Genomic DNA, 17,292 nt, shown 5'->3' with positions numbered 1-17,292 from the left:
TTTGACTTGGGTAAAATCGATTTTTTTTTTATAAATATTTTAAAATACATGTAAAAAACTTATACATTATCATAAAATATATTTCCATACTGGTACAAAGTACAATAACTGTAAATTCACAATTTAAAAATAACTACATAAGTGATTCGATCGAGTTCAGATTAAAATCGAACCGTTTATCATTAAATCGAACCTATAACTAATTTGATTTTCAATTTTACAAACTAATCAAACCGTTTCGCCTAGGAAAATAGAACAAACCAGTTAATTTTAATTTAGTTTAGTTAAACTTTTTGGGTGCTACTTAAATTTGCTCATCCATACTTGAATATGTAAAGAAAAAGAAATCTTAATACGTAAAAAAACATAATAGTTAATAAATTTAATTAGAAAGTATAATTAAAAATTAGAAAATAAATTATAAACAAATTGCTAAAAAAGTGTTGACGATCCAACCTCCCGCGGTGATCCAACCTATAAACAAATTATTAGGCTAAAATAACGCAATAAAGATTCATGTGTGGACGTTCACTTAATGTAGACCACTCACATACTCTAATGAACTATTTTTAATGGTCTCATTTTTTTTTTGAGAGGAAAACAACGGTATTGAATTAACTCAAATCCCGACAAACTAACTCCAGGAGCCAAACCGGGAAATTGGACTCCCAAACAATAACATCAGTGCAAGAGAGTGCATGATGAGCTAAAGAGTGAGCAACAACATTTGCTTCACGTCTAACGTGGCGGAAATCAACCACACAAGCTTCCCGTGCAAAGGAAAACGCATCACGAAGATCTTCACAAAGAGTTTCCGAGCTCACCTGTTCGTCATGGGCCACATGCACAGCAAGAAGTGAGTCCGAGTACACCATGATTGGCCCAAGGTCCAGCTGAAGACAATGACCAACGCCCAGTAGCATAGCCTGCAATTCTCCCATCAGCGTCGTAACCGTAGCGCTGATCCTCTGAGCTATCGCCGCCACCAGCTCGCCTTTCCAATTTCGCACCACCATCCCTGCTCCTCCGAAACTCCCTCCCTCTGCTCTCGCCACGTCCACATCCAATCTAAGGAAAGTTTTCTTAGGTGGGATCCATCTCTTATCTCCCTCCAGAGGAAGAAGTCGCTGCTCGTCTCCCCAAACCCTCCGCGCTTCAACAAAGTTTGATAGTATCACTTCGCAGCAGCCCACCATATCCTCTTGCTGGTCAAATCTGCCCTCATGTTTAATATCACACAGCCTTCTCCAAATCCACCACAAGCAGACACCAAATAGATCCAGCTCATCCTCGCCACCTTCATCAGCCACACGAGAAAAGATCTCTCGGCAAGAAAGTCGAGAACAGTCCGACAGAATCCCCCACCACTTGCTTCGTTTCCAGTAAGTCCTCGCCTCTTTACAATAGATCAAGCAATGCGTAGTAGTTCCCCAGTCCGCCTTACACCAATAACAAATCCCTTTGGTTGGAATGTGATGTGATCGTAGATTGATGTCCGTTGCAATCCAGTCATTAAACAGCCTCCATAGAAAAATTTTAATTTTAGGCGGTAAATTCCTCCCCCACGCCAAGCTCCAAAACTTCTTATCCATCGTAGATGTCGAGTGAGGATCCGGGTTATAAAAGCCGACGCCAAAAAGATACCCCGACTTGACACTATATCTACCCTTCTCATCGAACCGCCAAAACCTATAATCATTCTTCATCGAAGAAGTATCGATGGAAACAATCGCTTGTGCTTCATGAGGCAAGAAGGAGCTATACACTTTTTGTTCATCCCATTTACCCACCGGTAAGATGAAATCGGAAACGGGGGTCGTAGTATCAATAATTCTTCTGTCAGCAGCTACACCAGCCCCTGCCCCTGGTATCCAAGCGTCCACATATGCTCTCACCCTCTTACCATTTCCAATTTTCCACTTCAATCCAGGTCCGAGCAACTCTTTTCCCCAACAAATAGAGCGCCATGAATACGACGCATTCACCGGATGAATGGCCTCCATAATGTCCCTATCTCGAAAATATTTGCTCTTAAGAATACGAGCAATCATGGACTCCGGATATTTAATAATACGCCACGCTTGCTTAGCCAGTAAAGCACGATTAAACACCTCCAAATCTTTAAATCCCATACCTCCTTTTGACTTCTGCTTGCATAATGTTTTCCAAGAAGTCCAGTGCATTTTATTTCCCTTCTCCGTTGATCCCCACCAGAATTTCGCACAAGCACGTTCAATGTCTCCCCGTACTGCATCCGGGATCTTGAAGCATCCCATGGTGTAAGTGGGAATTGCTTGAACAATAGACTTTAGCAAGACCTATTTTCCCCCAGCAGAGAAAAATCTGTTTTTCCACGAGCTCAACTTCTTACAAACTCTTTCTCGTAAATAGTCGAACTGGAGTTTCTTTTGCCTAACTATAAAAGTCGGCAGCCCCAAGTAGATAGAATGACCTTTAGTTTCTTTGATACCAAGGATACCAACCACCTCATCCATGTCCTTCTTCGGGGTATTAGGGCTAAAGCTCACCGCCGATTTCTCCAAGTTAACATCCTGACCCGAGGCACGTGAGTAAAGATCCAAGGCTTCCCGGATAGCTTCAGCCCCCTTCGCCTCGGCTTTGAAGAAGAGTATGCTATCATCGGCAAAGAACAGATGAGACACCGAAGGACTACTCCTGGAAACCCTCAGCCCCTCAAACTTTCTATCGGTTTCAAATCTTAGCAAGGTGGAGGAAAGACCCTGCGCGCAAAGCATAAATAAGAAAGGTGAGAGTGGACACCCTTGGCGCAAACCGCGAGTAGGTTTAACAGCACCAAACACCTTGGAATTGATAATAAACGAGAATTCAACAGAGGATACACAATCCATGATAAGAGAAACCCAAGTATCCGGGAACCCCAAGGTCTCCATCATAGCTTTTAAAAAACCCCATTCCACTATGTCGTACGCCTTGCGCATATCCAATTTGGCCGACGCGTAACCTTTCTTCCCTTTTTTTGCCCTCTTAACCAATACATGCATTCATACCCCACCAGAATATTGTCCGTTATGATACGACCCGGAACGAAAGCACTCTGCTGCTCATCTATAACTCCACCAAGCACGCCCCGCAGACGATTAGCTAGACCTTTCGTGACAATTTTATAAGTGGTGTTGCAAAGGCTGATAGGTCTAAACTCCGCCACTGTAGTAGGATTCTTCACCTTCGGTATGAGAACAATATGGGTTTTGTTCCAATCTTTGATACTCGTACCATTGTTCAGAATACATAAGGCTTCTTTAGTCACAGCCGGCCCAATTTCTCCCCAAAACTTCTGAAAAAAAAGAGGCGGAAAACCATCTGGACCCGGAGCTTTGTGAGGTTGCATTTGGAAAATAGCTTTCTTGATCTCCTCAGCTGTAAAAGGGGCCATCAACACGTCCCTCGCTGTTTCATCAAAAACCTTCGTCAAGTTCCTTGTAATCTGCTCAAAATCGGAACCTCTAGGAATGGACGAAGTAAAGTGATTCTGAAAGTAGGCCTGGACAATCGTCGCTTTATCTTTGTCGTCCTTCTTTAAAGCTCCAAAAGGATCACGCAGAACCCGAATCCGATTCTTCTTTTTCCGATCAGAAGCGAAGTTATGAAAATATTTAGTATTTCGGTCACCCATACTCAGCCAATTAGCCCTCGATCTTTGCTTCCAATGAATTTCTTCCGCTTCCATTAATCTCTCAAGATCGATGTCCACCTGTTTTAACTCTTTCATGACAGATTTATTCTGAATATTCCTCAGCAACCTTACCCTTCTTTTCCTCAGTTCCTCAATAGTTCTCGTGTGATTCTTGTACTCTGACTTATCCCACTTGGATAAGTATTGTCGACACAGATCAAGTCGAGCATGCATAGGTTCTCCACCTAGAGACCTCCTGTTCATCAAGAAATCCGCAGCAAAGGCTTTGTCAAGCATCCATTTTTGTTCAAAATGAAATCTTTTAAACCCTCCCCTAGTCGAACCCTCTTCCCTCTCTTCCACTTTCAACAAAACCGCCCTATGATCAGATCCGTACGAATCCAGCACTCTAGTGGTCCCAAGCTCGAACACAGAAGAAGCTGTCTCGTTAATAAAGAATCGGTCCAGCATTTCCCTAACCATCCATTCTCCGTCTCTCTTATTACACCAAGTATAATCATCATCATTCTTCACAGATTTAAGGCCACACTCCTCCATAACAGTTCTAAAAGCCACCATTTGTGGCCATGGCTTTTTAGGGCCTCCCATCTTCTCGCTTTGACAAAGGATGATCATTAAAATCTCCTCCCACTATCCACGGTACTGTGTTAACAGTTCCATCCGCGAGACGTCTAAGCAACTCCAAAGACTGGGGCCGCCTTTTTAGCTCGGGGTGCCCGTAAAATGCCATACCCTATTATTCAGCGACACCATGCAGTCAATGTGTCCACTCGAAAAACTTCAAATATTCACCTCAAGGGGCTCCTTCCAAAAAAGCATCAAACCGCCACTAGCACCCTTAGGCTCCACCACAAAGTGTCCATCAAAGCCAAGTATTGACTTCCATCCGTCACTTCTTTTCGCACCAATTTTAGTTTCCGAAATAAAAAACAACCAAGGGGACCGACCGACAACAAGCCGGCGAAGCTCATGGAATGCTCGAGGTTTCCCCAACCCCCGGGCATTCCAAGCTACGCAATTCATTGTGCTCGGCGGGGCTGCTCCGCAGCCTCCACCGTTAGTGCATTAGATTTAGTTTCGAACGTACGAGGAATTTTCTTCTTGGGAGCATCCCCCTCCTCAGCCTTAGCGGAGCTCCCACTTCTCTTTTTGCCCCTCCCCGTCCCCTTGTCCCTCCGGTACCCCTCCCCTCTTCTTCCCTCCGAACTCCCTCGTCCTTTCTCCCACTCCTCGTCCACCTCTACCTCCTCTACCCCCTCTTCCCCACACCACCTCTCCCTTCGAAAGAACTTCCTTCTTCCCACTTTGCAAGACAGGCTCTCTCGCTCTCCTTTTCCATTTCGAGCCCCCTCCTTCCTTGACACTCTTCCCAGACCCCAGTTGCACCACCTTACCTCCCTCTCCCTCAATACCTTTTTTCGCCACTTCTCCCTTTTCTATCTCCTGTGTGGGGCCTTGTTGTATAGCTTTAGGGTTAGGTGTGGTCAAGGCTAGTTCCTTCATGTTTCCAGTTATCGTCACCCCCTCCTCCCTTTCATTACCTTTAGGTACACACGAAAGGCTCTTGCTAGACGTCTCACTAGTATCATTGCTTTCTCCCCACTCAGATCTTGAATAAGGTTTAGCTCCGGTATTCTCCTTGGCCCAAGATTGCTTTTTCCGGATCTCAATGGGTTTGGGAGCCATGAGCCACGCTCCATACTTAAAATCTTCTTTATCATTTCCAGGAGTCTCACAAAGGTGAAATAGATGTCCTATTCTTCCGCAACGATAGCAAAAGTTCGGAAGCTTTTCATACAGAAGAATAACAATGACCCCTTGCATCTCTCCATCCGGCAGAATACGGACACATCTTTGTAGAGGTCGTGAAAGAGACCACCGAACCCTCACCCTTGCGAATCTTCCCCTACACATACCTCCAACTCCCATATCAATATCTTCCACCGTCCCAATCTGTTCCCCTATCCTCCGCACTACATCTGGATGCATGCAAGCCATCGGTAGATTATGGCACTGGATCCACCCCGTAAAAAACTCGAACTTCACATCAGTGGGGTTCTGGAAACCCTCAATCTCAGCAAAAGCAATCAGATCTTGGAAAAGGTGCCATGGGCCCCCATGCAACGCATGTTTTTTATCAAGCAATGACGTAAACTGGACAACAAATAAATTCGCCCCTACAATCTCCACTTCAATACGTTGTTGTGCCATTAATATGCTAGGAAGATATTGAAGTAATTGATCACGGCTCACTTGTTTCCCCGCAAAAACTTTACCCGCAAGGCAAAGTTTGAGATTATCCTTTAGATTTGCTGTAAGCATTGCCGGAAGCGCAACGGTGGAATCGTCCGCCTCCTCCGTAAGTTGTAGTTGATCCACCAGCCTTTGGATCTCATCTGGATCCATGGTAACACGAAGAACAGTTTACTTCGCCAAGCGAAAAAACTCCCACCAAGGCGGCGAAAATCTACTTCTCTCAAAACCCTAGAGAAACCCTAGCGTAGAGGAGAAAAATTATTTTTAATGGTCTCATTAAAGTGTTTAACCTAACACTTTTTTTTAGATGGTTTAACAAAACACTTTTTAAGTATGTTATATTTAAAAATGAGAGTGATCTATATCATGTGGATGTCCATATGAAAAAACTTCCGAGAAAAAACTCTACTAATTAAATATTTTAATTATTTTAGGGTTAAGGTGTAGATAGACCCCTATAGTAGAGGCCCCTATACCGTATTGCTCTCCATAGTCAACATTGGATCAAATAGGCCCCCAAAGTCCGAAAAATCAAACAATTAAACTTATTTGACTAATGGTCGTTTGACCCCGTTAGTCAATTTTCTTTTTATTTATATATATTTTAATTTAAATTTTAAAGTATTCACGGCGGGGATCGATCCGGTGATGTTGTTCTTCAAGAGCTTGAGGTCGATAAGGGGAGGCACACATGTTGCCGAGCTCCGATGGGATCCAGCCGATGAGGTGGTTGTGGGTGAGGTCTAGGGTTTGCAGGCTTTTCAGCGCGCCGAAAGCGGAGGGGATTTCGTCGGAGACAAAATTCTGCCGCATAATCAGCTTCACTAGACGGCGGTAGTGATCCCGCAATCTGATTTCCCGACCAATCGAGATGAGACAAAGAGCTGCACCTCTCGATCTTCAAGTCGGATATCATGCCCGAGATGTTGTTATAGGAGAAATCGAGATATTTAAGCTTGTCGATGTGAAGTAAGAGATTCTCCGGCAGGAATCCGGTGATGTTGTTGAAGGCTAGATTGACGTACTCAAGGTTGGGACAGTTGGTGAACATCTTCTCTGGTATGTGGCCGATGATACCGGAGAAGGAGAGCTCGAGCTCCTTAACGGTGTAAGGGATTTGTAAGAGAGAAGAGTTGGCATTGACGACGAAGGATTTGGCGGAGAGGTTGAGGGAGATGAGTATGTCTAGTGAGGAAAATGGGGAAGAGAAGATTTGTCCGACGAGGTTGGATATGGCAAGATCGAGGGCAGTGACGCGGCGTTGATCGTTGCAGGTGACGCAGTGAAACGTGCATGGGTATGCGTTGCGCTGCCAGTCGGAGAGAGCGTCGTTGGGATCTTACTGGAGCATCTTCTTGAATGAGAGGAGGGCCAGTTTATCGGTCTGTGATGATGGTGTTCATGTTGTTGTTGATGATGATGATCTTTGTTGCAACGAAGAGACAGCGGCGGTTGAGAGTAGGAGGAGAGCGAGGTGATCTCACGGACGTCGCCGCCGTGATCTCACGGACGATGCAACCTTGCTCCATCGTAAATATTACAGGTGAGCCCCACATTTTGAATTTTAAAAAAAATGGCTAATGGAGTCAGACGGAGTTAAGTCAAATGGGTTTAAATGTATGATTTTTCGGACTTTGGGGGCCTATTTGATTCAATGTTGACTATGGGGAGCGATACGCTATAGGGCCTATACTACAAGGGCTTATCTGCACCTTAACCCATTATTTTAAATAATTATATTTGGCTCTTTTAATAATAATAATAATAATAATAATCATTAAACTTTTAAAGCCCTACCTAGCTAGCTATGTCTCTGAGCAAATTGAACTAATTGAATATTATATATATATATATATATATATATATATATATATATACTACTACTACTAATAATAATAATAATAATAAATTGAATTAAAAAAGTTAAAATGTAAATAAATTACAATTTAATACTATTATTTAAAATTTGGATGTCATGTTTCCAAAATTTAGCACCAAAACACCTAATATCAAAATTGAATTTCAACATTTATTCTCTCTTCTTGACTTCGCCTTTTTTTCTATTCCCTTTTTCTTTTCTTTGGCATAGATATTTTTCTTATTTTTGTATAATTTTATTCCGAACAAAATATAATGAAAAAAGATTTTAATTTTATACATGATACGAAAATAATTAAAATATCGAGTTATGACTGTTTAAAATTTCAATATATTTGAAAGTGGTAGTCATGAATACACTTGGTTCAACAACAAAGATGCGAACCCAATCTTTGAAAAACTCGACAGATTCGTGGGCAATCAGAAGTGCCCGAAACAGTATCCGGATTCGGTGATTACAACTCTCGAGTTTCATGGCTCTGATCATAGACCAAATTTATGCAAAATCTAACAGGAACAAGAACAAACGCAATGTTACGGAAAAGACCGATTCCACTTTGAGGATAAATGATTTTTGAATAAGATTTTTATCCCAGATTTCCTTTGTGAATGGGCAACTCTTCATCACGTGGTTGACTTACCAAGAAAAATTGCAAGATGCGAGAGTTTCTTCACGAAATGGGTCGGAAAGAAATATGATAAAATGGGGAATGGAACAGACTCATGCGTGAGGTAGACAACAAGGTTTCTTATGCTTATATTCTCGACATTACAAAATAAACCGAACGCTCAGCCAAAGCTGAAGCTTGCCACTGGAAACAACATGCTCTGGTGAACTGGTTGGTGAATGGGGACAGGAATACGAAAGCTTTTCACTTGCAAGCGTCTAAGAGACAAAAAAAGAATCATATCAAAGTGCTAAAGGCTAGTGATGGTAAGTTGAAAGCTAAGGAGGAAGAGAAAACACATATCATTCATGATACTTTTTAAGAGCTCTTTGATTCTAGCAATCCATCCGAAGGTGATACAGAGAGGACGGAGGAGAGAATTAGTGATATTGATGTTGATAGCCTTACGCAACCTTTTACTCCCTCCGTCCCAATTCAATAGGTCATGTTTCCTTATTCGGACGTCCCAATTCAATAGACCACTTCCTAAAATGCAAAGTCAACACATAACAAATATCTTCATATAACTTATTATTTACACCAAATGCCCTTGTACCTCACACATAATTATCTTTTCTTTATTTCTTTATTCTCAACAAAAGTTATTTTCTCTCTCCTATTTTATTATAAATTATTTGTTTCAATTCTTAACATTCGTGTCCAAGACTTATGGTCTATTGAATCAGGATGGAAGGAGTACTAAGGAGGATGTACGACGAGCTATGTTTGACATGCACCTAACTAAGGCTCCCGGTCCCAATGGTTTTCATGCTCGCTTCTATCAACGTATTTGCCCAGCATTCGGGGACTACATTACTCAACAAGTCCTTGCTATTATTAATGGTGGAATGGAGATTGCAGATTGGAACCACACCTTGATCAGGCTCATTCCTAAGATTGAGAAATTGGAAACGGTTGGTGATTTTCGCCCCATAAGCATGTGTAGTACCACATATAAAATCGTTTCAAAAGTAATAATTAATATATTACGGATGGTGTCGAGAAGGGTGATTGATCAAGCTCAGAGCACATTTATTATAGGAATGTCGATTACTGATAATGTTCTTATCCATTTTGAATGCCAACATTAGTTACAAGGGTAAAAGAAAGGCGAGAAAGGGTATGCTTCTCTTAAGCTCGATATGAGAAAAGCATACGATAGAGTTGAATGGAATTATTTGGAGGCGAATGGTAAAAATGGGATTCCCAAAGACCTTCTATAAATTGGTGATGATATGTGTAAGGTCGGTTTCTTTCTCATTCTTATTGAATCGTAGTGTCTATGCAGAGATAAGGCCAAAGAGAGGGCTCTATCAGGATGATCCTCTATCACATTTTCTTCTTGTGATTTGTGCACAAGGGTCCTCCTCTCTCTTTCACCTCTATGAGAAATAAGCGCGGATCCATGGAGTCCCGATCAGTCCCAAGAGCCTTTGGGTTGTTGACCATCCTGATGGAAAAGTTAAAATTGGATATTATTTTATTAGAAAAATAATTATAAAATATTTATATATATTATGTGAGATATCATAATAAACACATGTGGTATATTATTTGAAAAAAATAACTCGAGATTTATCGAAAACATTAAGAACAACCACAGTGCGACTCTCAAAGCGAGCGCGATCCCGACTTGCGCAAGCCGCATACCGCTATCAGGTGAAGGAGGGCTCGGGTTGAGGCATGGAGTCACGCACCCGGTGCATGAGGAGAGAGAAAAGGGCGCGTGATTTTCACGGTCCAATTTTGAAAGAGCCGTTAGACTCAAATAGTCACTTTTTTTTTCTTTATTTCTTATATAAATACTCATTCTTCCACACATCTTTTACACCACATTTCATTCATTTTTCTTTTGATCTCCTCTTCATCTCCAAAAAAATGTCTACTTTTAACTCTTCTTCCAACTCATTCTCTGGCAATGAGATTCTGGCCCTTTTGAATCCGAACGTTCATCCCGATCTTTATTTCATGCAATTAGTGAGTAATTTTATAGAAGTAGCGATTCATGTTCGACCCAGCAGCCCTCCAAAAAACTATGAAAGAATAAAGTATACATTCATCTCGATTGTGAAGCCGATGGTAAGCGACTTTACCATGATTACTTCGCCATCGATCCAGTATTTTGGCGAAGCATTTTTTCGACATCATTTTGGCATGCACTAATCCTCGTCAACGGAAGAAGGAGCAACTGAGCGATGTTAAGTTTGCGTGCATTATATTCCATAATATGATAATCAAGGATGAAGGAAAGTATGAGACATAATGGGAACTCAAGGGGAACGATGAGGCGTCAAGTAGCAGTTCCCAACCTCTGACTAATACCGAAGCTCCATCGGAATTTCGTGCGTATTTGGCTCGAGACTCAACCTTTTGCGATAAATGAATGCACGCCCACCTCCAAAACAAATTGTTCGAGCATTTTTAGGCTCGATTTGGTCCAATTCAGTTATAGTTCAAAGAATGTAACTTCTTAAAATTATTATATTATTTTTTTAATTATTGTATTTTTTTAATTATTATAAAATTAAATTTTAATTTAAAAAAAATTATAATCTAATTTATAAATACATTAAAATATAAATATAAATTGAACGACTATGTATTGAATGCTCTAAAGCATCCAATTAAAATGAATTGGTTATAGATAATTCTCCACAGGGTTACGCTAAAATAAAACTCAAGCTTAGCCTATAAAATAAGAACAATTCCAGGCCATTAGATTTTGAATTTTGGACGGACAGATCTTGTTAAAATCATATCATCTAATTAACGCCAGATTAGCTTATAGGGTACACAAGTAATTTCAGAATTTTAATAATGATATTCCCCTTAAATGAAGGGATTGTGTTTAAGCAATATATTACATTCCATAATAAAAAAAAATATGAATTTAATTTATTCAATCAAGGAAGGCTGCAGAATAATAAATAAATAGTCAACGTTTCATTTTATCTTTATGTTTTAATGCATCCTCAATCAAATGAATTTCTATATTTATTAATTATTTTAATCTATTGTTTTGTATTGCATGGTGCACTAAGTTCAGTATGAACGATGCTTCTCAGTTGTACGAATTATTTTGAATTAAATAAATATATGTATTATTCGTTTAATATTTTATAAAAATTCATACGATTATACTCTATAATTCATCACATTTTAGACATATTCCATTTTCGGTATTGGACTTGTTATATATATTAGGATAATTGTTATTGGATTCGTTAAAGATTTTTTTCTTTGTTATTGGATTCGTTACAAATTCATACATAAATAAAAAATAATTCATTCAACAAATATAGTTTTAATTCATTTATTGCATGAATTAGTTTTAGCTTATGTACGTTTTGGGATAAACTGATTGCATGAACTGTTTTGGATTGGCATATTACATACTATCATAATATTATATCTACGAATTTTTTGCACTTATCACATGAACAACTTTAGCAAGTAAGTATGAATATTATTATATATACATGATTACAATATCACCTATGATCATGATAATACATGGATGAATTTTTTGCACCTATTCTATGAACAACTTTATCAATTACGTACAAATATAATCAACTTAATTCTTCTAGGTCCCTTTGAAAAGCCTAGTACCCGTTGAACGTCGTCCCCGGTCACTGGAAGAGACTGACCATTAGGTAAAATAACATCGCAACGCCTGATATCGAACGCATCCAAAACCCAGTAGCTAAGTCGACCCAGGAGATCTTGGATGGCCAGATCTAGAACATCTTCGAATCCCAACTTGCCAACTAAATTGTGCTGGAGGTCGTTCATCTCTGCAATTCTTATGAATTTTTTCATTTGTTTAAAGAACTATACAATACACATAAAATGTAATCCCAGCCGTTAATTACAAATAATTCATACATAAGCTAAATATAATTCATGCAATAGTTAAAAATTCATGCAATCAGGTATGTGCACGGGGAGGTTTGGTTTATACAAATAATTCATACATAAACCATAAATAATTCATGCAATCAAGTATTATGCAGAGACCATGTTTTGTGAACCAGAAGAAACTTGTGGTGAGGATTCCAGCGTGTTCTTGAGGGCTGAAAATGGGGACCTTTGTGTGGGGATCCGTACGACCAAGTTGGGGATTGGGGGCGGGTCTGAAGTGTCGTCGGGGTAGAACACGGGGGCAGCGAATGGTTGAACGCCGTGCACCGCCTCCTCCTCATCGTGCACTGCTCCTGCACACAGCGTCGCCGCCAGATCTAGACGGTGATCGGTAGCGCCACCACCATCACAGCTCACGCCAGTCCACCGCCATCCACACCTGCAATTGCCGCGTCGTCTAGACGCCACCCCGCGCGTCGTCAGCGCGCCTACGCGATTTAGAACCACCGCGCCACCCTCCACCAGGACGTGCGACAACAACCTTCTTCCATCTACGCCGACCGCCAGAATCATTGCGTCGCCTCTTTGTTTGAAGATTTAATTGGAGTGAAAATCGAAACTGAATAGGCGTAGATATGAAAGGTATTGGAGTGAAAATCAGAACTGAATATGCGTAGATATGGAAGGTGAACAACATATGCCAATAATACCCTTCAGTCAAAAATGTGTACGAATTTTTTTCAATTATTTAATGAACTAAAAACCCACAAAAAATGAGATTACAGCCGTTGATTACATATGATCTACGGTCATAATATAGTCTTATATTATAGACTAAGAGCAGTTCATTGAATAGCGCTACCCATTCTCCACATATATATATATATATATATATATATATATATAAAAGTTGATTATAGCGTAGAACGGCTATATGGGATAGTTGACTAGAACTAAAAAAGCGGGACCCACAGCGAACAATTTAATTTAAATTCCGAAAGTGCCCCCAACTCAAATTAATAGATGCATGCTCATGAATTGGGCGCGGGTCGCGGGCGCCTCTTCGCTTTAAAAATAAATACATATTGTGGATAACACGTTGTGTTACTAGTTATTTGTTGGTGGAATAATATTTTGGTAAGATTGAATTTGTGAAGACATCTGTAAGCAGTGAGGTTAAGGTTCGAATTTTAAAATTAAAATAAAACAATATCTGAAAAACGTGAAGATTTCGAAATTATTACGTGGATACGATACTCACATTTTTTAGAAGCAATAAGATAATCACATTAGGCAACAAAAAGATCAGTTTGATCAATAATATAACATATTTTTTTATCAATAATATTATAGCATAATTTTATTTCTAAACATTTGAAAGATTGAATTGATCGTTTCTTAAATTTGATTGAGTAATCATATCCCCCCCCCCCCCCCAAACAATAAAATAATATAAAAAGTACTCTCTCCGTCCCACGAATTTTGACACGTTTGATTTCGGCACGAAAATTAAGAAATTATAGATTAGTATTTTAAGGTATTTTAAGTGTGTAGTTAATAAAGTATAAAAGTGATAAAGTATGATAGATAAGATAATAAAAGTGACAAAGTAGAAGAGATAATATAATACTCCCTCCGTCCGCCAAAAGTTGGGCACTTTAGGTGGACATGGGATTTAATAAAATTGGGCACTTTAGGTGGACATGTGATTTAATAAAATTGGTGATGATTTTGATGTAGTTGAGAAAGTGTCCCACCACTTTATGAGATATGTGGTTGATATTGAATTTGGAGTGAGTTTTTTTGTAAATAAAGAGTGTTTGTAAGGTTAAAAGATTAAAGTGGATGATGAGATCATTTCCTTAAAAGGAAAATGGTACACTCTTTGCGGACGCCCGATATAGTAATTATGCCCCACTTTTAGCGGACAGAAGAAGTAATTATTACCTTATTTGAAAATGTGTAAAGATTTGTGGGACGGCTAAAAAAAAAAACGTGTCAAGATTCGTGAGACGGGGGAGTAGTTTATATATAAATATACGATGCATCCATCCAAATTATATCAATCATCATTTCTAAGGTTCAATTCAAATGGGGAATCCATGTATATAAAGGATGCGTTCTATTTGGTTGTAAATTTATCATGGAAAAATGAAGGATTTACAAAATTTAACCTTTTAAATTCTTCTTTTCTTTTCTCATATTTCCTACTTGAACCCTACTCATTCCTCATTTACACTACAAAGGAGGGATAATATTATCCTTCCAAAAATGGAGGGATAATATTATCCCTCTTTTGTAGTGTAAATGAGGAATGAGTAGGGGTCAAATAGGAAATGTAGAAAAAGAAAGGAAGGATTTAAAAGAGTGAAATTTTGTTTATCCCTAATTTTCTCATGATAAATCTATATATAACATAAAAGAGCAGTATAACGGTAAAATTTTACCGCCATATTTTCTCTCTCCATATTTTCGTTAATTTCTTACTTTTTCTTCTCTCTCCCACGTTTCTCTCAATTTAATATCAAACTTTTTTCATATATGAAACACGAACTCCTCCACTTACTTTGTTTCAAATTTTCTCCTAACGATGGAAAACAACAACAATTTCATCCTGCAAAAGAAAATCTCCAACCTCTCTCCAAAATCATTTAATCCATCTGCCTATTCTTCGATTCTTCTTCTGATAAGCCAGAGATTAATGTAGAGGAACAAAATGAAAAGCAGATTGGAAGAAATCACATCTCCAATCAAGAACCAAAACCAAAAAATAGAGTAGAATTTTTGCTCCAACTGCTACCCAGAATCCATCGCTACAGTTATGAACAACAAAAACCCATATTTAAATTTTACTGTCCGCAAATGCAACCCACCTTATGAGATATTTGAAAATTACAATTTGAACAATAATATTTATACAAATTAGAAGAATGAGTAGAATTAGGTGATGAATTGTAGAAGATAAAGCAACAGTGAAATTATAGATGAAGAAAACAAGAATTTTAAAGGAATAGCATAATGCACATTCTCTGTCTAATTGCGTAAGGCTAAATGCCTTTCTCTCGCCAAATTCGCCTCATCTTAACTGGTGGCTGCTCCGAGCACTAACAGAGATTCTTTGGGTTCACAAGGACGACTGCACTTTTATAGATGGATGAGTTCTTGAGTGGAGGTAGGGTGCGACAACCTGGCCGGAATATGGAGGCAAATAAATTGGTATTGACTGATTACATGAGTGAGAGGAAGAAGAAAGGAGTTGCGCCTCCGTGGGATTAGGTTTAGAGGTGCATTCATTTATCTTGCTTTGTTTCCAATTCCAATTTGTATTTGAATTGTTTTGGATAAGACATGTGGGCTTGCAACTATAGTGTAGATTTTTTTTTTCTTTCGAGAATTACATGTAGATTCAATTTTTTGGGCTTCTATTTTATAACACTTTTTATATTATTAATTATTAGTAAATTTTAATATTGATAGTTTAGCTATAATTTGCTCGAGTGATATCTATAGTACATAAAAATGGAGTTTTCTCTTTCTATTTTTTTCTTCCATTTTTTCTCTCTCTTCTTTCATTAATTTTTTCATTATTTTTTCTTTCTTTTTTTCTTTTATAATTTTAATTCTTTTCTAAATATCGTCAAATTTGATTTATTAAAAAATATTGAATATGCATCTTAAGTTTAAGTTCATAACAAGATCTTTAATATAATAGAAAAATCATTAATAATAAATTTAAAATGAATAGGTTATTAAAATTTTAAAATATTTTATTTTCTTTTTCTTTGTTATAATTTTACAACTTTTTTATTTATGTTTGTGTATGAAAATATTTATATATTTATTATTATGTGGAATACTTTATCATAATAATGTGTATATTAATTTTTGTTATTAAATAATTTAAAATTATTTAATAACTATAATCATCTTTACACTTTATACATAGTTGAAGGTTACGTTTTAAAATTTAACATTTTATTGATTAGTTGATATTATTTTAAACTATATTTTATATTTATTTATATTTTAATTATGTTTAATATATATATTTATTTATTTAAAATATCATTTAATTTCGATTTCACCGTGCATCGCACGGATGGGCGCGTACTAGTTTACAATCAAAGAGAACGCACCCAAAGTGAAAAGATTCAATTGAATATTGGATTATACCATCGAACAACAATGCATTCTCTTATCAAACAATTTAAAAGTAGGGCAAATGGTTTTTAATACCCACTTTTATAATACATCTATCAAATCTACCCACCTATATAAAACATCTATGAAAAATACCCACTTCATAGTGAAATACCATTTCTACCCTTATACTTAATTTCTCTTTATCTCCCATCTTTTGCCTAATTAAGCTTGACTAGTATATCGGCTGGAAACTTTCCTCGTGCCCGATAGGTTACTTCGGTAAACTGGGTCTGGACTGTGAGACAACGCCACGTACTGTTAAGCAAAAATGATTAAAATTGGTAATTGTTCAAATTGATCCCGCGCATCCCAAAATGGTATCAGAGCGGGTTTTTATAGAGGAATTATATAAATTTTAATTTATTTTATGATTAACCCATGTGGGAGGAGACTCCATTAAAAAATATGGATCCGGACGAATGTCCGAGATGTATTGTGTACAGGAAATCTCTTCAAGATTTGGAGAGAGAAACTACTCGTCTTATAGACGATCTCAACTGGAATAATCGAGCCCTCGTAACGAATATCCGGCGAGGAGAAGATGCAGAAATTATTCGTGATATTATCACGGGTATCCAATCATACCATGAGACTCTCATGGGAATCGTCGGGATAAGAACGGCGATTGAACGAACCAGAGACGAGGCACATCAGTCACACGATTGATGGAACCAAAAGACAAGGCGAGTGTAGCTTTTCCAGGCTACCAAAAGATCGAGCCAAGCTCTTCCGACAACGTCAACTTGC

General features: G+C 38.4%; 3 protein-coding genes across 4 annotated transcripts; all 3 read right to left on the bottom strand.

Moving 5' to 3' along the window:
* Positions 1 to 4,801: 4,801 nt before the first annotated feature.
* On the bottom strand, positions 4,802 to 6,082 carry LOC131016904 (uncharacterized). The gene has a single exon (XM_057945739.1). It carries the CDS (start codon positions 6,080 to 6,082, stop codon positions 4,802 to 4,804), a length of 1,281 nt encoding a protein of 426 aa, XP_057801722.1.
* Positions 6,083 to 6,590: 508 nt separating this feature from the next.
* LOC131016835 (serine/threonine-protein kinase BRI1-like 2) lies at positions 6,591 to 7,461 on the bottom strand. Its single transcript, XM_057945635.1, has 2 exons — positions 7,417 to 7,461; positions 6,591 to 7,241 (listed from the first exon to the last, which is right to left on the bottom strand). Exons 1-2 carry the CDS (start codon positions 7,459 to 7,461, stop codon positions 6,591 to 6,593), a joined length of 696 nt encoding a protein of 231 aa, XP_057801618.1.
* A 4,627-nt stretch (positions 7,462 to 12,088) lies between these two features.
* LOC131006539 (uncharacterized) lies at positions 12,089 to 13,139 on the bottom strand. Of its 2 annotated transcripts, none has more exons than XM_057933691.1 (2): positions 12,499 to 13,139; positions 12,089 to 12,283 (listed from the first exon to the last, which is right to left on the bottom strand). In XM_057933691.1, the coding sequence occupies exons 1-2, from the start codon at positions 12,913 to 12,915 to the stop codon at positions 12,185 to 12,187; spliced, it is 516 nt and encodes a 171-aa protein (XP_057789674.1). In that variant the 5' UTR covers positions 12,916 to 13,139; the 3' UTR covers positions 12,089 to 12,184. The 2 variants fall into 2 exon arrangements, with proteins under 2 accessions (XP_057789674.1, XP_057789675.1); XM_057933692.1 differs by having other exon boundaries at positions 12,089 to 12,275; positions 12,499 to 13,110.
* Positions 13,140 to 17,292: the final 4,153 nt, after the last annotated feature.

This window comes from Salvia miltiorrhiza, chromosome 1, assembly GCF_028751815.1.
Source record: "Salvia miltiorrhiza cultivar Shanhuang (shh) chromosome 1, IMPLAD_Smil_shh, whole genome shotgun sequence".
In the NCBI taxonomy this organism is placed as follows: Eukaryota; Viridiplantae; Streptophyta; class Magnoliopsida; order Lamiales; family Lamiaceae; genus Salvia; species Salvia miltiorrhiza.
Note: the sequence above shows the minus strand (reverse complement) of the source record. Positions and strands in the feature narration are given on the sequence as shown.